General features: G+C 49.6%; 1 protein-coding gene across 3 annotated transcripts in view; it reads right to left on the bottom strand.

Annotated features, from left to right (window-relative positions):
- FHL2 (four and a half LIM domains 2) overlaps nt 1-20763 on the bottom strand; it is a 69090-nt gene that overhangs the window by 4545 nt on the left and 43782 nt on the right. For all 3 annotated transcript variants that reach the window (XM_058667456.1, XM_012929540.2, XM_058667455.1), the window contains 2 exons: nt 14432-14612; nt 622-796 (listed from right to left, as the gene is read on the bottom strand). In XM_058667456.1, the coding sequence (XP_058523439.1) occupies nt 622-796; nt 14432-14587 (331 nt within the window). In that variant the 5' untranslated portion in view covers nt 14588-14612. The remainder of the gene's footprint in view (nt 1-621; nt 797-14431; nt 14613-20763) is intronic.

Raw genomic sequence — 20763 nt, 5'->3', positions numbered from 1 at the left:
AGTGCTGCAATCAGCCATACACACCTGGTGTAACTGTCACACAGCGTTCCATCCCAGAGCCTGGGACCTAGAAGCTGGCTTCCCTTAATCCTTAACAGAAGGGACTCTGGATGACTAAGCTCCTTAACGTCCAGTGCAGTTCATCCTGTTAGCGTTGTACTAAAGCTTAAACATGTGACTGCTTCCAAGCCCTCCTATTGCAATGGGAGCGCTCCGGGGTGCGCCAGGGCTAAGCACACCAGCAGCTCCCCTCTCCGAACAGCCTTGTCTATTCCGGAGGGCTCCGCCACAGTGGCTGCGGCAGACGCCAGGTCTTCACCCGCACCTCCCCAGCTCTGCAGCGCTGCACCTGACTCGGGAAGAATTCTGGGAAGGGTTTCTTTAAACAAGTGAAGATTCAACCTGTGGAAGCTACGATTTCAATCCTGTTCATCAAGGTAGTGACTTTGAAAATTCAGTGCAGTGCCCGAGCCCTTCTGTTAGCTGGAGGGACAAGGGCACACAGGAATCGGAACAGGTGGCTGTCCACAGCTGATCGCAGCGTGGCCTGGGGCTGGCCTTGGCTCAGTGCCCCCGGCTGGGCGGCCGCTGCCCCCGCAGGGAAGGGCTGTGAGTGCTAACCTGGCATGATTGTCTTCCTGCATTCCTGGCACTTGGACGAATACTCGTTGGAATAGCAGTCGGTGCAGAGCAGCTGCTCTTCCTTGGCGGCGAAGGGCTTGTCCACCAGCGAGCTCCTACACTGCGAGCAGTGGAAGCAGGCCTCGTGCCAGTGGCGGTCCTTGTAGGACAAGTCCTGTGGAGCCAGACACACATGAGACAGTCAGAGCCAGGATGGACAAAACATGCACGGCACAGAAAAACCCGCAGGGGCAAGTAAGGCAGGTGGGCGCAGGCCAGTAGATCGGACTGCAGCTGAGATGGTCAAGGCCAGTTTCCTCTGTTCCTGCTGCCTCTGTGTGTGTGTGTGTGTGTGTAACGGTCCAAGATGTGTGCAAGTGAGAGGCAGAGATGATGTTGAAAAAAAAACAAAGGGATTTTCTAGCAAGGAAGGGAAACAGAAGCCATGGGCGGGCCTCAGTGGTCCATGCGCCACAGCCAGCAGGCAGGACCCAGACTGTGGACCCTTCACAGGGGAAGCGCATTGGCCTTGGAGAGCCCTGGTGTCGGGGACACTCAGGGAGGAGCCAAAAAGACGGGGTCCAGGTGAGCCCGCGAGACTTTTCTAGCAGGTGTCACCAGCCAAGCATGGAGGACCTGCGCATGGAAGTTGAGCCAGGCAATGGGTACGGACAGGGACCGGGGCAGAGCAGGGCAGCAGTGTGGGTGCTGGGGGAGGGAGGGACAGGTGAGGGGTGCACAGTTCCAGCACACCAGGATCTAGGGCTCCCTGCAGCATAGGCAGGGGGCTCAACTACCCCTGAAGTCCCTGGAGAGTGGGGTGTGACCAAGGCGGAGGGATAAGTGAGGTGATGGTAGCAAGGGCCTCGCTGCAGAGAGAAAAACAGGGCTTCAGAGACATACTCCGAATTTTGTTAGTCAAGGCTCAAGTAGGAATGACCCGAGAGTGCGAGGGTTGGACTCACGCGGTCTTGTCTAAGGGCGAATCAGAGAACTTGTCCTGTTTGTTTTGCAAGTGTCTCTGCAAGCTTGCAACAGCAGCCCACGTGTGTCCTGCAGGACTCGCAAGAGGATATTTTTCTATTGTTGTCCTTCTTTGCATGTCCAACTGTGATCCTGGCCTAGCGGCTGTTTATTATTGGGGTGGGGGCCTAGTGGGAGGACTCCGCAGCTCTCCGGGGCTCCAGGTCACGAGGACCCTGAGAGCCACGCGGCAGGTGCACATGGATGGCTGCCCCAGATGCTTCGACGCTGAAAGCCCCGCGGGGGGAGGACACCAAGGCTCCCATCTTGGACTGGAACACCAGCTAAACTTGGAACCCAAAGAACAAGCAGTCCTGAGGCTCTGTGTGTGTGCTTTTCCCAAACCGCCTCTCTGCGTTCGGAGCATCTCTCTCTCTCTCTACATGTTTAGTCAAAGGAATTCTTGAAGATGTTGACACACTTTGAAAGCAGTTGCCATCTGTCACCTCTTGGGAGGGGGCTGCGTGCTGAGCGACGCCCTCTCCTGTCCTCTTTGGGGGAAGTTTCCTGGAACATGCAGGGCAGAACTGTGGCTAAAGCAAGAAGACTAGGCAGGAAGCAGTGATGGAGAACAGAATGTTCTGGCAGGAACATAGTGCCTTGCTTCCGCCGAGCTGACCCTCCCGGGTACCCAGAGCCTTGTGTGTCCATTGGGGCTCTCTGAGCTGGAGGTTACCTGGCAGTGAGGCCTGTGGGGCAGCTTGCTGTAGTGTTGGGGTCCCCACCAGCCTTTGTGGACCCACACTCAGGGAGTGTGCATAGGAGCGATCCCTATTCACAGTTTTTAAAGAATTATCTGATTTTTTTATTTGAAAGGCAGAGTTAGAGAAGAGGAGACAGACATCTTTCATGTGCTGGTTTGCAAATAGCTGAAATGGCTAGGGATGAACTGATTCAAACCTGTTAGCCAGGAGCTCCTTCTGGGTCTTCTATGTGGGGGGCCCAAGGATTGGGGCAATCCTCTGCTGCTTTCCCAAGCCAAAAGCAGGGAGTTGGATGAGAAGTATACAAGCCAGGACTATGGAATGCTGGTACCACAGGCAGCAACTTAACCAGGGTCATGTATTTGTACTGTAAAAATATTTTCAGAAATGTGAGGAGAAGGGCCAGTGTTTTGGTGTAGCGGGTAAAGCCACCATATGCAATGCCGACATCCCACATGGGCTCCAGTTCAAGTCCCATCTGCTCCACTTCGTATCCGACTTCCTGCTAACACACCAGGGAAAGCCGCAGAAGATGACCTTGCATCCAACTGGAGGATCCAGAAGAAGCTCCTGGCTTTGGCTGGGCTCAGCCCTGGACATTGCTGCAATAAAAAACCAGATAATGTCTACTTTATTGGCTTTGAGAAATGAAAGTACAACTTGCTTTGTGTTCCTCTGCACATATGTGGATTCTTTTTTTCCAGGTTTATTTATTCATTTAAAAAATCAGGGCAAGAGAAAGAGAGATAGAGAGATCTTTTACCTGCTGGTTGAATCCCCAAATGGTCACAAGAGTTGGATCCAGACAAGCTGAAACAAGCAGCCAGACACTCCATTGGTCTCCCATGAGCAGAAGCCCAAGTACTTGGAGCATCTTTCAATTTTGTCCCAGGTGCAACAGCGGAGAGCTGGATCAGAAGTGGAGCAGCCAGGACTCGAACCAGTGCCCGTACTGGGGGTAGCATTATGAAGTGGTGTCAGTTTAACCCAGGTGCGTGAGCTCTGTGCTGCTCTTAAGTATATACCCACGATGAGATAGTGTGACTCTACTGAAAATATGCAAAAACAATTGGATTCTTTCACTTTTTAATATATGTTGTACTCAAATGAATGCAATTAAGCATTGTTTTTTTTTGGGGGGGAGGGCTTGGAAGTTAAATACACTATTTAAATCCCTGTCCAACAAGAACAGTGGTCAGCCCATCCAAGAAGAATCTGGAGTTTTGGATCGTGTTCTTGTGGTTGAAATGCTAATTGTGGAACAAACAGATATGTAAAGAGAAGTTTCATATGGAACACAGTAGGGCAGCTACTCAACAATTGAAAGCTGCACTACTGTTTGATCCATTCATACGCCTTCAAGAATTCCTCACAGGGTCCTGAAGGGGGATTTGTGAACATGGCGTCATGACTCACAAGGGCTAGAGGTGCTTGGCAGCCCAAGCATCTGTCCACTGATGGATGCCTGCAGTAATAGAAGGCGGAGTATCTACACCACGGGGGGAGACTTAGCAAGGAAGGGATTTCCAACACAGCCTGCAGCAAGGACAAATGTGGCAGACATTACAGTAAGTGAAATCAGCCAGTTACAAAAGAACAAACAGCACATGATGTCACTTGAGATGAGATCTATAGACATACACCGTAGGCAGAGTGGAAGGGGGGATGTGCTGTTGAATGGGCACAGAGTGCCAGCTCTGTGAAATGAGAACGTTCTGGACACTGACTCTGACACTGAACTTTGGGGAAGGCAGCAGGGCATGGTAGGTTAAGTTTGTGTCTGTGGTGCTGGTGCTCCATGTGGGTGCCAGTTCAAGTCTCGGGCGCTCCACTTCTTTTTTTTAAAAAAAAGATTTATTATTATTGGAAAGCCGGATATACAGAGGAGGAGAGACAGAGAGGAAGATCCTCCATCCGATGCCCCACTCCCCAAGTGAGCCGCAACGGGCCGGTGTGCGCCGATCCGAAGCCGGGAACCAGGAACCTCTTCCAGGTTTCCCACGTGGGTGCAGGGTCCCAAAGCTTTGGGCCGTCCTCACCTGCTTTCCCAGGCCACAAGCAGGGAGCTGGATGGGAAGTGGAGCTGCTGGGATTAGAACCGGCGCCCATATGGGATCCCGGGGCGTTCAAGGCGAGGACTTTAGCCGCTAGGCCACACCGCCGGGCCCTGATGCTCCACTTCTGATCCAGCTTTCTGTTCATGTGCCTGGGAAAGCATGAAAAACAAACAAACAAAGAAAAAAATCTGACCCAAGTGCTTGGGCCCCCTCATCCTCTTGGGAGACCCAGAAGAAGCTCCAGGCTCCTGCTTTGGGTAGCCCAGCTCTGGCCGTTGCAGTCACTGGTGGAGAGAATCAGCTGATGGAAGATACTTTCTCCCATCCTCCCTCCCTCTTTCCTTCTATGCTTCTTCTCTCTGCCTTTCAAATAAAAATAAATGCCTCTTTTTAAAAATATATGCTCAATTTTATGTTGGATCCATTTGATCAAAATTCAGACAATAAAAAATTCAGCCTTGATCCTTGCCCTACCAGGAGGAAGACACTTTTGTAGAGATTAAATAGGCCACCTCTGGGGACACAGTCACTCACAGAGGGTTAATCTCATGCAAAAGCCATGTTTTCATGTCACTCCAGGCTGGGATGGCGAACTCAGAGGAGGGAGTGGCCATGGAGCAGGGGAAAAAGCCAGAGCCTGTTCTTTGGAGATGGCCACTGTCCCAAGTGAGTGGCCCTGCCCAGAAAGCAGATGTCACTCACAAGCAGGTGTCACATGTTACCAGTGCAAGAGAAGGAAGGGAGATGCCAGCTGTGGAGACTGACCTGCACAAACTGGGAGGGAGGAAGCTTCAAGTATAACAGCCACAGATGTCCCCATGGCCACCACCCTGGCTAATGACGTTCCAGCAGGAGGAAAGGTGCATTAGTCCGGCCAGTCAGCCAGGCGGAAAACCGCATAAATGCTCCAGGGATCCCTATGGATAACACTTCAGGGGTCGCGTTGTTTGTGGCATAGCACACTGTGGAATGCCACAGGCTGGAATCCCATATAAGTGCTGGTTCAAGTCCCACCTGCTCTGCTTCTGGTCCGGTTCCCTGCGAAATGAGCCCAGAAGAGCAGCAGAGGGTGGCCCAGTGCTTGGATCCCTGCCATCCATTTTTGCAGTGGGAAGGGAGTCTAGACCAGTTTAGACCAGTCCCAGCCTGGTCTAGAGTGAACCAGCAGATGAAAACTTTTCTCATTCTGTCTCTCCCTTTCTTTCTCTGTGTCACTCTGCCTTTCATGTAAAAAAAAAAAAAGTTGGTTTTAATAATGGACATATGACTGTGTATGAAGAACTCTACTTTAGTAGTGATATAGGGGAACTCGGTGGAAGGCAGATTGGGGAGGCGATAAGGGAAATCCCAGGGGCCTATGAACTGTATCATAAAATGATAATAATAATAATAATACTTAAGAAAGTTGTTTTTAATCCCTTTCTGGTGTGCCGACACAGTCATGAGTATTGAGGCTGAGTCGTGGGTCCTGAGCTTCCACACTTGAGGCTGTCCCTCTAGGTGCAGGTGGCATCACCTCATTAGACATCCAAGTGAGACCTGCAGCCTCCCAAAGGCCGTGACCTCCCCCCTGCTGCAGTCCCTCCTGCTCGCTTGCACTGCTGAATCCTTCTGGGACGACCTGATCCACTGTTCCCCACTGGTGGCCCCAAGCCTGCAGGCCAAGGGGCAACTGCTTCTTGGAGAAAACGGTGGCTTGAAGCTGCCCTCCCCTTCCACTTGCAGTAGCCATGGACATGAGCGATGCTGTCTTCCAGACCCACAGCACGGAAAGCAGAGTCAGAACACGTGGTGATCGGGGGTGGCCTAAGAGGCTAGACAGAGTGCTCGCACAAGACATGTCTTCCTGCCTGGGCCTGCCTTATCTGGGCATCACTTCCCGGGGCTGCTCTGCCTGGCTTGTAGCTCACCGTTCCTCTTTGCACGTACACACACACACACACACACACACACCCCTTTTTAATGGCAATATCATAGTTCCTGGGTTGTTTATTCAGGGATGCAAGCATAATTCCCAAAACTTTCTCACAGAAAATATTGTCCCTGAAGATCAAGATCCACCTGTAAAGATGCTCTGAGGTTTGATGGTGCATCCTAAATAAAAGAACTCCCCAAACAAACCCGCATCGTCGCTTATGGCAGGCCAGGTTACCCCAGCTGGAGACTGCCCAGGCCAACAACACCTGAGTGGCTGCATACACACCAGGGAGGAGACCACAGGACATGGGACCCCACACGGCAAACCTCTCACACCGCTTTGGGTCCAGTGCCTCCTACCACCTCCTGCCTGGGAATCTCAGGAGCCAGATTCCACTAAAATGCCGTTGGTATTTCAATCTAGAGGCTAAACTAGACTTTCTAGGCTCAAACCTGGTTCTACCATCTACCAACTACATGAGCACAGCCAAGCATCCCAACCTCGGGTTTTTTCCTGTGTAAAGCAGGAATAACGTCCCTACGCCTGGCTGTTAAAACCAAATGAGCTACTATGTGTAAAACGTTTATAACAGTCCCAGGAATTCTGTAATTGCTCAGTGAATGTTAGTATTAGCCATTATTCAGAACATTGATAATAATGAAATAATGAAAACTGTGTCACTTGCCTAGACTATAATTAGAATTTCCACTGCCTTAACACTCCCATGTTTGCAACTCCACCATTCTAGTTTTGTATAGTGTTTTGTTTTTAATTTGTATTTATGTATTTTCATCTTAATTGAAAGATGGAAGGAGATCTTTAATTTGCTGGTTCATTTCCCAAACATCTTCAGCTGCCAGGGCTGACAGGGTGATATGGGAGACAGAGATGGAAATACTTCATGTACGCATTAGCAGGAAGTGAAGGGGCCAGAACTCAAACGAGAAGCTTCCATACAAGAAGCATAATCCCATGTGGCAACCCAGGCACTGTGTCCCGCACCTGCTTCTGTGTAGTGCTTTCAAATTTCTTCAACTGTTTTAAATTTACTTTTTAAAAACTGATTTATTTGTTTGAAAGTCAGAGTTACAGGAAGAGAGAGAGACAGAGAGCTCTTACAGTCCTTGGTTCACTCCCCAGGTGGCCACTGTAGCTAGACCTGTGCCAGGCTGAATCCAGGAGTGAGAAGCTCCCTCCAGATGGTCCATGTGGTGAGAGGGACCTCAGCACTGAACAGGGAGCCGCCCGGGAAGTGTTAGCGCCAGACCCATAGGATGCCAGCATCACAGGCAGGAACTTTACCAGCGGTGCCAAAATGTCAGCCCCGGACCCATCACCCCAGAAGGATGCTGGTGGAAAGGCAACCATGTAGCACCCCAAGTCACAGCACCATGAAGAGCCTATGGCACGAAGCTCTTGCAAACCCCCAGGGAGAGACCCCCACTTCGCTAACAAGCTGTATGGTTTCCCGCTAATCCTTTGCTTGGATTGTCAGTCAGTGTTCTCCCCGGAAGTTTGAGTTCACTTAAGAAACTTCTGTCACAGCTTCCGAGTGGGCTGCTTCCTCCAGCAGGAAGTGAGAGGCCTGCATGGTGCAGGAGGATTAAAGCAACACCGCCAGCTGGGACTGCTCTCAGAGCTGGCTGGGACTTTTGGACAACATGTTCCTCTGCTGCTTATGTGTCAATAGGAGTCACACCATTCCCTGGAGTGCATAGGTAGACTGGAAAATGACCCTCAGGCCAAGAAGCTGGAGTGTGACCGGTCAGACGTGTGTGCCTGCACCTGCATTGGCATCACACTCTGTATATTTACCAGTCCACATCCAGGGACAGCCCCTAACAGACCATTAGTCCCACTGCCTGGTGCTGTGCTAGACTCATCAAAGCTTGATCAAGCTGCTCACGGAGGAGCCAGCCTCTCAGATCCATGGCTTCTGCAACCATGGCTTGCACCATTCAACCCACTTAGAGTGTTTTAGAAAAGAAGTCTGCATGTGTACTTAACATGTAGAGGTATTTACCCTGTTACTGTTGCCCAAGCAATGCACTGTCATACCTATTTACATGGTATTGACATTGCAGTAGGCACACTAGTCAGCTAGAGATGCACACAGGTTGTGTGCAAATGCTATACGATTTGATACAAGGGACTTGCACATCTATGGATTCTGATACTCACAGGAGGGCCTCAATCACCATGGACACCAAGGGATGATGGCCACCAGGACCAAGCAGAGCGAGTTCAGCAGGGGTTGTTGTGGCATGGTGGGTTAAGGCCCTGTTCGAGTCACAATACTCATAAATGAGCACCAATTCAAGCCCTAGGTGCTGACCTGGCTCAGCCCTGAGCAGGCCAGTGTTCATCTGAGGAATGAACCAGTGATGGCAGATTCTCTCTACCTTTCTCTGTGTGTCAGTTTGCCTCTCAAACAAATGCATCTTTAAAAAAAATAAAGGGAGTGTCACAGAAGCTGTCTGTGGATGCTGGGAGGCATGGTGAAGAAACAGACTCGCGGGCAAACTTCAAGAACTTTCATGAGTCAGGAAATGAAATCTGCATATGAGAAAGTGATCTGTAATCCTATATGTACAGCAGGACAATCTATAACAGTGAAAAGCCCAGATGCCTGTCAAAAGAGGAGTAGTTAAAGAAACTGTGGCACATCTACTCCACGGAATACTACTCAGCCATTAAAAAGAATGAAATTCTGTCACCTGCAACCAAATGGTCCCAACTAGAGACCATTTTGCTCAGGGAAATAATCCAAAAGGACAAATATCATACGTCCTCTCTGATATAAAGCAACCTTCATACAAAACACAAGATCAACAGATATATAGGTAAGCACACACACACACACACACACACACACACTTATCTAGATGATCTGCGCAATGGAGGCAAGTATACCATGAAGTGGAGATACATTGCAGTAAGCATCTCTACTCCTGATTAAAAGAATGACTCCCAGGAAAACTGTTAAATATGTCTTGAGAATACGATTCTGGACTCTCTATACGTACAATGTCAGGATACATTTCCATAGCAGAATGATGGACGCATGACTGTTGTTACAATATAGGAGAAAACAGTGGGGGGAAGTGGGTGGGGAAGGGGGAAACGGAAATCCCTGAGCCTAAGGAACAGTATCATGAAAAATAAGTAATATTTTTGTATTAGAAATAAATGTATTTTTTTAAAAAGAGTCCTAAGATACTCTTGTAAAATCTTCTAGAGAGACTGAAAAAGCAAGAAAATTAAAACAAAACAAAACTTTTGTATTTCCCAGAAAAAAAACAACCCACCAGGACTAATCTTGTGTTCCTAGAAATATCATCAATTGCAGTGAAATGTTGATGAACATATAAGATTAGGCCCAAGTACTTCCTTCCAGATCTTAGATTATTCCATTTCAGAAACATTCCTACCATAGAGACTTTGACGGACCAAGTCCAAGTTGAATAAGTGGCCTGAGGGGACACTCAGGGTTCCTGAGCGGGCGATGGGGCTCAAGGCAGCAAGAACATTCAGGCGCCAGCCAGTTCTTGCACTTCCCTCCTTCAGTGTCCCTCCATCTGAGTCTAGAGACACTGGCCTGCTGCCTTCCTGAAGCAATCATTCCTCCAAAGCACAGTCTCCCTTCACAGAGGGATGTCCATGTCTCTCAGTGCGCAGGAGACCTGCTCTACTCCAAAGCTGCTGGCTCTTTGTTTGCAGCTACATATTCATACACATCATTAGGAGCAAGGGCCCAGAGGAAGGAACAATATCAGGAAGCACAGCACTCACTCAGTGCAGGCTCCAGGCATACCTTGGGTGAGCACACCTAGCTCAGATCCGCAACAGTCCAGTGAGATAGGCAGCCCCATCTCCCAAATGTGCAAGCTACAGTTTGTGTACACATGTTTCAGGGCTTGCTGGAGATGAGCTCATCTCAACTCCGGCATGCGTGTGACCTAATGCAGGATGTTGAGCACCTGTTGGCGAGCCTGGTTTTCACAGGCTGAGAGGTCCTTCTCACAGAACCCACCCAGTTGGTCTTACTCATGATTCTGAGAACCATACTCAGTTAAATTCTCTTGAGCAACAGAGTATCATCTTTCAGCAGGATGGATAAACCATTTCAGCAGTCCTACCCTGCTTCTCCAACAGTTTCACTTTCTGACAAGTCAATAAACCTGCCGACAACCTAAGTCCAAGAATACAAAGTGGAAAATTCCAGAAATAAGCTTAAGTTTTAAATTGCGCACTATTCTGAGTATCATAATGAAGTGTCATGCCATCCTGTGCCCAAGGATGTGACTCACCCTGGCATGTCCACACCATGTGCAGGCCTGCCAGTGAGTCACTGACGCGGCTGTCAGCTGCTCTGAGCCAGTCATGGTAGCACAGTATCTCATATATCCAGCCCTCCTGGGGGAAGAGTAGACAAACGTTTTCCATGCTTAACAATCTGTGGACAAACTCTACATGAAGAATAAAGAAAAAGATAATCTCTTTATCAAGAACTTAGAAAAATCACCCCAATAAACACAGTGTAGTTGGTAAAGTGGACTATTCAAGTATGACTGGAGCGAGCGGTCTCCCCGAAAGAAAGGTCCAGAAAGGCAGGCAGAGGAATCCCATGTCATGCTGAACACGATCACAGGTTTTTCTCAACCTATGTGCCTTAGCCAGCACATGCCAGGACGCAACAGATTGGACCGGGATGTGAGAAAGCCCAAGCCTTCCATGAAGTTTTCTGATGCTTTAAAAGTTTCCCAGGGGCCAATGCAAGATTCTACCGGCTAGGGCCCAGCGGCGTGGCCTAGTGGCTAAAGTCCTCGCCTTGAACGCTCCGGGATCCCATATGGGCACCGGTTCTAATCCCGGCAGCTCCACTTCCCATCCAGCTCCCTGCTTGTGGCCTGGGAGGGCAGTCGAGGACGGCCCAAGGCTTTGGGACCCTGCACCCATGTGGGAGACCCGGAGGCGGTTCCTGGTTCCCGGCGTCGGATTGGCGCGCATCGGCTCGTTGCGGCTCACTTGGGGAGTGGGGCATCGGATGGAGGATTTTCCTCTCTGTCTCTCCTCCTCTCTGTATATCCAGCTTTCCAATAATAATAAATCTTTTAAAAAAATGTGACTTTCAAATAAAAAAAATATTTGGTCAGTATCTCAACACATGTCTAAGAAATATTTCAGGAAGGGAGTAACATCAGAGAATTATGAAATTTCCTGAGAAGGGCCTGTTTTCACCTAGACCACTGACCACATCAATCCACGCTTCTTACCTTTGCGATCACTGCATTGTCTCAGGACAACTTAATAGAAGTTAAAAAAAAAATGTAATTGACCAGCTGTACAGAAGCAATATTTAAGCCCAGGGAAGTTAACCAGGGGGATGGGATGTGAAGCCTTGCTTGACTCATATAAAGATCAGCCATCACCCTCAGAAGCAGCTGATTCCCATCAATGTGCCACTATTATAAAACTATCCACATAAAGCTGTCGCTCAGAGAGAAGACAGAGACTGAGCAGGGAGGCCCTCAGTGGCTGTGCTATTTAAGAAGGGACAGGGGCCACCACATCCACCATCACTCAGTTGCTCTGGGGGGCACATTGCCTGCCAAGAGTTTTGGCTTCACTTTCCTGAAACAAATGGAACATTTTTGTCTGTCCTCCACCAGTCAACGACATAACTGCTTTCAAAAGTCCAAAGAAACCACTGCAAATATTCCAAAGCCTCAAAAGGCAAGGTCTAACTTCAACTGGACATTTCTCTTTGTTCCATAGCGTGGAGAACCACATGGCACCAGGCCACGTATCTCAACACGTTCGTCTGGGTTGAAAAGTTCAGCATGATTAACTCCTGACTTCAACGCAGCCTTGTTGATTTTGGCCCCACTGGGGGGACTTTTGTTTATTTGTGCATAAAGGTCTGTGCAAGGATGATTGGTGCTCAGGGTCTTGGCACTAAAACATCCTGGAAGAATGATAAGTGATTTTTGTTTTGCTCTCAGCCACTGGTCCAGGGTGATTAGCTCCAAATATCACAAATGCTTCTCTAAACGAGCAGTGTTCTGTGTCAGAATGACATTGAACCCTCTCATGTCCATGGTTACTTCTTTTCCAGTTCAAGCCTTTTCATTAGTCATCTAATGGACATTTTTCATTAGTCATCTAATGGACATTTTTACTGATGTTTTACTGATGTTTCTAGATTGTCAACAGACAAAATTGGGGGAGGCTTGGGGAAGGCCTGAGAAAATCAGGGAGTAAGCAACTAGAGAGGTAGAAAGTTGTGGCTTACAATATTAAGTGGCTGCTTTGGGTGTCAGGAACTGGGATCCACCTGAGAAGCATCGAAGCCCTGGGAGGCAGCCACTTGACTCTGCATTCCACAAAGGAAGAGGCGGGCACAGCGGGATCTAGTTACCGGCCCAAGGTCACACAGCTAGTGAGGCACAGAGCCTGCTTTGCAGCCAGGCCGTTTGCTGACTGAGCTCTCTAAGACTTAGCCTGTCACACAAAGAGGTTCTAAAACACTCATCAGGGACAGCGAGACACCCACCAGCCAAAACTGGAGAGTGGAAGTTGCTCAACTTTCAGACAAGCCAGGAAGGGCCTTTTCTGCTGGTGGCCATCGAACCTCTGAACAGAGAGGCCAGTGTTGTGGCACAGTGTTAAGCTGCTGCCTGCCATGCCGGCACCCCACATTGTAATGGTTCAAGTTCTGGCTCTCCTACTTCTCATCTAGCTCTCTGCTAACGCACCTAAGAACCTAGAGGAAAAACAGCCCCAAGTTCTTGAGCTTCTGCTACTCATGTGGGAGACCTGGATGGAGCACCTGGCTCGTGGCTTCTTCCTGGCCCAGAGATCTCTGTCTCTGTACCCCCCCCACCGTCTCTGTAACTCTGCATTTCAAATAAACAAATAAATCTTAAAAAAGAAAGTTCGTACAGTCCCACTTCTTTTATGCTCAGAACCCCACTGCCAGTCTGAAGCCAGAAGTCACACAGCAGCAGTCTGGTTCCCACGGGCCCATGCTGATGGTCTCTGCTTTGGGTCAAGTTCTCCTTTCGCCTGCGGTGCCAGTCACGCAGGCCTCTGACTAATGTCTTCTCTGACAGTGACACATAGAAGAAACAGAAGGAGCACACGTTGTAGGTGTTGGAAGGCTCCAAGGATGCAGGCGCACGAATCTGTCAACAGTTAAGTGCTGCTATTTATAAGCACAGGGGAGAGCGTGACAAAATGCCTATCAAGTGCAAAGGGAAATAGGAAGAGGCCACCCGATGCCACAGACTGCCTTGGAGTCCATTTGACTGCAAATTCCTTTGGGGACCCTGAAGTCCCCCCAGGTTGTGAGCCGTTCTGGGGGGCTCTCTGGCTGCCAGTCACAAAGGGATGGTCAAGTATGCCTTAGCCATCGCTTTGCAGGTGAAGAAGCTCACATCTCTAGATTGCAGGCTGACCTCAGGGTTGTCCTTCCAGGGTCCAGGTTGGACCAAGGATGTGCTGAGAAGTCCAGGCCAGGATTCAACGCTCAGCCACCGGCCATTCCGCCCCAAAGACTTGGGGCCTCTGCTGGACCACATCAGGCTGTGCAAGGAAGCTGCTGGTTTCTTAGATGGTAAGCCTTTGCCAATTAAAAAATAATAAGACAAAAACCAATCTTGTTGTTGGCCCAGGAAAAGGAAGAGCCCTTACTAATCCCCAGACTTTGGTACTCATGTGCACCCATTTATCTAGGAACCTGCCCCTGTCCACTCCTGTCCACATCACTTCATCAAATATTTACACAGCAGAGTCTGCTCTGCGTTAGTCACCAGGGGGCAAACAGACAGGAGCGAGGGAGCACTTCCCTTTCCGTCCTGGCGAGGGGGGCGGGATGAGGGTGCTGAGATAAGGGTCTTGGTAACCAGACCGCGTAAGGTGTGCCCAGAATTCTAAGCATGGACATCCAGGCAGGGCACTCAGCCCTCTTGGCTCAGGAAGGGTGCGGAGTCCTCCGAGGGGGCTCCCAGGACAGCCTTCAGTGGCGGACAGGGCTGGGGGCCCCAGCACAGTGCAGCTCCGTCGGGAGCACCAGGGCCTTGGGAAGGCCAGGAACGGATGGGTACCTTGCAGTCGCAGCCAATGGGCTTCCCGCACTCCTCACAGGTGTTGGCATACAGGTCCTCAAAGCACGCCACGCAGAAGGGGCTGTCCTCCCTCAGGATGTACTTCTTGCCAAAGAGAGACTCGTTGCAATGGTGGCAGTCAAAGCGCTCAGCCATTTTGACGCCGTGCTATTCAACAAACCTGTCAAAAACGGAGAGATAAGTCAGGTGCCTGTGAGCACACTTCACACTGCACGCCCACAGGCTAGCCACCCACTCTCTCGGTCACTCATCTTTATCCAATGGCTGGCTAGTTCCTTGTGTGAATCACTGAGACCCACCCCTTAAACTATCATAATGTCCAAGCATTACATTTTCTCCGCACTTCTCTGGAAGCAACAATCTGCTAACATCAGATGTGATGTCACAAGACCTGGTCCTGTCTGGCTGCGTGTAGGCTTCCTATACAGCACCCAGCCTCACAACTTGTCCCCCAAATAGAAAAAGCAAGTACAGACACAGTATGTTCATTTTTACAGAAAGAATTCTCCTAAGCTCCCCTTTAGGATTCATGCATGGAGAGAAGCCATGGGGGGAAAGCGAAGGCCTTATGACACTAGCCACCAAGAGCGCATGCCCGTGGGTGTCAGCACTGCCTCAGGAAGTACCACCTCCCCCTGCAAGAAACACCACCAACATCTCTGCGGGCGAGTAATTACTCTCGGGTAAAAAGATCACTGTCCTTCAGCCACCTGCAAATCCAGAGAGCCCGATCAAAGATTATCACATGGTCAGAAGCAAGAGAGCCCGGCAAAGAGGAAGCACAGTACCTCTTCACGCAAGCATGGTTCAGTTTTCCAAGATGTGAATACACATGAGTAGGAAGCAATGGTTTGGTGGCACAGAGGAACAGGGTATTTTTTTTCTTCTGTCGTCTTCCTCTGACCATTCCTATCAAAGCACATTAAAGGGGCAGCACTGTGCCACAGCAGGCTGGTTGCTTGTGGTGCTGACACCCCATAGGGTGCCCGTTCAAGTCCCAGCTGCTCCACTTCCAATCCCACTTCTGCTAATGTGCCTGGGAAAGTAGTCGAAGATGGTCCAGGTGCTTGGGCTCCTACCACCACACAGGAGACCAATAGAAGCTCCTGGATTATGGCTTCAGACCAGCCCAGCTCTAGTCATTACATTCACTTGGGGAATACATAAATCAGCAGACAAAATTTCTCTCTCTCTCTCTCTGTCTCTCCTTCTTTCTCTGTAACTCTGCTTTGCAAATAAAAACAAACCTATTTTGTTGTTGTTAGAACCATCGTGGTAAGTCTATCACGAGAATACCCAGGATGAAGGGACACCACCGGGACTTGAAACACTGAATTCATTTCTTCAGGGATATTTTTCTTCTGTGGCAAAATTTAATTCGCACAATGTGAGGAGTTTGGTCAGTTGTTAGACTGACACCCCAGTCTAAGTGATTTCCAGACGCTTCCATTTGAGAGTGAAAACTCAGAATGAAGCCCTCTGGTGCAAGTAAAATATTGCCGCTTGGTTTATGAGTACAGCCCATTTGATAGCATTTATTAATCGTATATGCTTGTGCATACAAACTCCCGACAATTATAAGCAGAGAAATGCACCTCTTTCAAGTATCCGAACTTAGTCACTTCTGTGTTTACAGAAATTTTCTTCCAAGAGTGTAAAATATGCTTGCAGCTGGGTACATGTGGCAGCCTATTCCTCAACATCGTTCTTCCTGGAGTTCGATAAAACACTGGACATTTCTTGCGATAACATCACAAAATAAGACTTAGGGTTCGGAAATCCTACGCACCCATCCCCTCTGCAGAGGCCATCTCGGGATGCAGAGGCCGTGCTGGCCACAGATTCCATGCTTCCCTGGAACTCCTCAGCTGTGGGCTTCGACATATCTCACTGCAATTCAAGCTGTCTTTCCAACATCCACATTTTTGTTTTCAACAAAGGCTTCCATTTAAACCTGGAAGAGTAGTATTCTTGCCTATCCTGTTCACGCGAGCATGAGAAGAATGGGGAGTTGGAAATGAGAACAAGAAAAAAAAGAAAAAGCTGGAAGTCAAGGAATTTTAAAAGCCAGACACAACTCCTAAGCTTAGCTTGGTGATAAGTGTCTCATTTTATGGATAGAAAAAGCCAAGACCCAGGAACACGAAAGGAAAAAGAGGAGTCCCATGAACATTCCCCAACATCCACGTAACTTACAGCAAGTGAATACCCAATCTAAAACCAAAGGGGTTCCACGTGGGCTTGGCCACGCAGCAGCCGGGCTAGAGAAACGAGCAGGCGCTGACTGTGCGAGCGGTCTTCAGTGGGCAACCTCCCCTGTTCTCGGCCGAGGGCTAGGGTGCGTTCTCCACTGTGATGCACAGGCTATGTCTCCTGCCACCTCCAATCCAAATGATCAGAGCAAAAAACTGAGAGCAAGCAGGCAGGGTTGCATGTCCACTCCACGAGTGACAGTGCGTAGGCCAGGATGGACTCAGAGTAGCTCAGGCAAAGGGGCCGTGGGGGAGGTGTGCTCAGACGAGTCCACCGGCTCATTTCTACAGAATGGCTTTCGCTGGTGGTGGAGCCCTCTCTCTCCCAGACTGGGCCTCATCCACTCTGAGAGGCCAAGGCAGCTTTCACCATTAGCAGAGCATCACTAGTGAGGGACAGAGAGGATGCTCTTGAGCTGAGAAGGTGAAGCACCAGGAAGGTGAAGCAAAATGTGTACTCCAAATGCTCATGAGACAACTCAGAGCTGCCTCTCTATCATAAAAGGCTTAAAACCAACTCTCTTTAGTGACATGCTACCAAACAGAATTCTCTTTTGTAAACAGAGTACTTAGGCTAATTACCAACCTTAGGCGGTGAGGGTCTTTTTTTTTTTTTTCCATTAAGAGGTTTGTTTATTTGAAAGACACACACACAATGTAGGTGACAGGGACCCAAGCGCTTCGGCCATCCTTCACTGCTTCCCCAGGTGCGTTAGCAGGGAGTTGGGTCAGAAGCAGAGCACCTGGGTCCCTACCCAGAACTCCAATATGGGTGCCACTGTCACCAACTGTGTCACAACACTGCCCACACCCCATCAAAATCTTCAATGGAAAAATATGATCCCACATCTGGAGTCCCTCATCTGTATTTTTAGTCCATTAAGGTACCTGGTTATTCAAGAAACACGTCTTGAGCTGCAGCTATGTGTCAGGAGATGTAAACACGGGTGAGAGGCCCCCTTCCCCAGGAACTTGGAGTCTGAGGACTTTACACCTGACAGGGCACAAAGCCCTGAGCCCAGGGTATGGCAGAGCTGAGACAGAAGGAACCCCTGGAAGGGCAGGGCTGGCTTCTTGGAGATGAGGTCAGTTGCACTGGGAAAGCGTTGTCCAGGTGATGAGGCAGGCCAAGGGCAAAGCAAAGCAAACAGAGCCAGGGAAATCAGAGGCGTAGGATGAGCAGACACCTTAGAAGGTGGAAGGCCCAGAAAAGGATGGAGCCAGAAACATAGTCAGAGACTTCCGTGCGCCTGGTTTGTGTGCGAGATGTTCTCTGTAGGTGAAAAAATTTAAAAAATGGCCATTGAGCTTGAAAAAGTGTGCTCAGGGTGTCAGAGTCCGCTTTGAATGAACTTCTTCAAATGAAGTTAGGATGTCTTGGTTCCATGAAGTTTCCAGTTTAATGGCGTACCGGCTGCTCACAGTCTCTAAACTCCTCTCTCTGACAGGTCCATCATGTGACACACAGGAGTGTCCACTGCACTCAGGGGTACACCTGGATACCAGACATGACTGTTGACATGTCATCTCATTGAACCAAATTCGCACTACACTCCTCACCCCTCCCCGGAGTTCAGTCACCTCCTGAGGTCACCTCTTCAGCCCAGAACAAACTGGACCCTAGGGTTCAGCCTGTACTCCAGGCCAAGCCAACTACACAGGGTGAGGCTGGCACCAGGTGGGGCATGCAGGTCTAGGGACGACCTGAGTGGGTTTGATCACCAAATCTCCATCAGTCCAGCTTCGAGTTAAAAGCAAGAACCCCGTATGCCCTGCTTAAAAGTACACTGAACAGTAAAAACCCAAGTCCATTTACAAACGCTCAGGCTGAAAAGACAGAAACTAAGCTTGGGTGGGGGACATGCTAGAGCAAGACAGAAAGAGAGAAAAAGCAAAGGCATGAAAGGACAGGAAGAAGGAAAGACGAGGAAGGGGAGCAGCCAGAGGTGGAGGGGAGATGGGGGCAGGAGGGGTGGATGGGGTGGGAGAGGCAAGGACACTGACAGCCAGGAAACTCACACCTTTAAAAAAAACACCTCAAAGATGTCTTGAGAATCCAGGAGGAAGTCGGCCTGGTGGACAGCCTCCCTGGGGCTCGCTGGCCTGGACCTTGCAGTCTCAGCAGCCCGGCCCACCCTTCCAAACAGGACACCTGGTAGACCAGCATGCAAAGCCAGATGTGCAAACCTCTGCATCCTCTTTACTGCTTTTTGTCTGAGACCTATTTTTATTTAATTGCAAAGTCAGATCTACAGAGAAAAGGAGAGACAGAGGAAGATCTTGCATCCGATGATTCACTTTCCAAGTGACTGCAATGCCTGGAGCTGTGCCAATCTGAAGCCAGGAGCCCAGAGCCTCTTCTGGGTCTCCTATGTGGGTGCAAGAACCCAAGGTTTTGGGCCGTCCTTGACTGCTTTCCCAGGTCACAAGCAGGGATCTGGATGGGGAGTGGGACTTCTGGGATAAGAACCGGTGCCCATATGGGATCCCGGTGCGTGTCCTTGCCACCGGGACTTTAGCCACTAGGCTACCGCATCTGACTCTAAGACCTATTTTAATATGAATCTATTCCCCAAGATTCCATTTCTGCCCTTCTCCCTAGCTCAAAAGGGTATCAGTACTGCTTTATGATACTCCTGCAGTCTCTTCCTATGAGAGATCTGCAAATGCCCCCAAAGCTCTTCCCACAAAACCCATAGTCGCAGCTTTACGCATCCTGCGCACAGCCAGGTGGGTCACTAATCGACAGTCAATCGGAACATTCCAGAGACAATTAGGATGTCTGATCTGCTACACGTGGATTGTTCTTCAGCATGTGTCATAAAAAAAAAAAAATGTGATGCTTCCATGAATCCACACCACAGTGACTGACTGTGTCCCGGAACAGCTCCTGGTACAAGCAGGCAGGCGGCAGCTGCCAGCAAGACTTCATCAGCAGAGGCACACGCGCGCGCGCACACACGCACACCTCAGGTCAGAAGCTTGGCAGCACTCAGGGAGCACATGGAAGGCTGGGCAGAGGGGCAGAAGCACCCTGGAGTACACGCATGTGGGCAACAGTCAGGAGTGGAAACGAGGTCTTCTGTAGGTGGACAGTTCACTCTGCGACGGAATTCAGCATCTGCCTGAGCTCCGTTCTTTCTCTTCCAGCCCCGCTGTGCCGTACCCCTCCTGCCAGACACACTGCTGCTCGCACAGCAGGTAGACTTGTTCTTATTGTGCTTGGACTATGAGCCCATGCATACACACAGCTGCACAGCCCCAGGACGATGCCTGGCCAGGTCAAGAAGACAACGACCAGCCAGGAGAAATCACCACGCTTTGGCAAGAAAGCACGAAACTCCCCATGCAGGTTCCAGGTGTGCCACACAGACATACCATGCCTCCAACTAAAAATCTTTCTGCCAAGGCACGGGGCCAGGGAGGGCCTCCATTGCTTTGTTTTCCAGTGGAAGGAAGCATCAACAAACACTCACCACTCACCCCAATTCTTCTTCTGTCTAGCAAAACTCTTTCTTTTCCTGTTTTTATTTGTTTTAGAGGCGAAAGAGAGAGAGAGAGACAGAGACTGCCATCTTTCATCCACTGGTTTGCTCCCCAAATGCCTGCAATGGCCAAGCTTGAAACCAGGAGCCAGAAACTCCATTTGTCTCTCTCTTGTGGGTGTTGGAGACACAAGTAGTCGGGCCATCAGCAGAAAGCTGTTCTTGCAGGCAGAGGAGGCAGGATTTGAACTGGCACTCCCATGTGGGATGCAGGCCTTCCGAGTGGCAGCTTAACCAAGGGAGAGAGCCGTCAGCTCAAGAGACACTTGTTATTTTTAAAACGACATATTGCTGGAATCCATTCAAAATCTGGTTTTAGATTGCTAGACTGTAAACTCTTTTTTTTTTTAAAGATTTATTCATTTTATTACAGCCAGATATACACAGAGGAGGAGAGACAGAGAGGAAGAACTTCCGTCCGATGACTCACTCCCCAAGTGAGCGCAACGGCCGGTGCTGCGCCAATCTGAAGCTGGGAACCAGGAACCTCTTCTGGGTCTCCCACGTGGCTGCA

Source organism: Ochotona princeps, chromosome 8 (assembly GCF_030435755.1).
Source record: "Ochotona princeps isolate mOchPri1 chromosome 8, mOchPri1.hap1, whole genome shotgun sequence".
Lineage (NCBI taxonomy): Eukaryota > Metazoa > Chordata > Mammalia > Lagomorpha > Ochotonidae > Ochotona > Ochotona princeps.
This window is presented reverse-complemented; position numbering and strand designations above follow the sequence as displayed.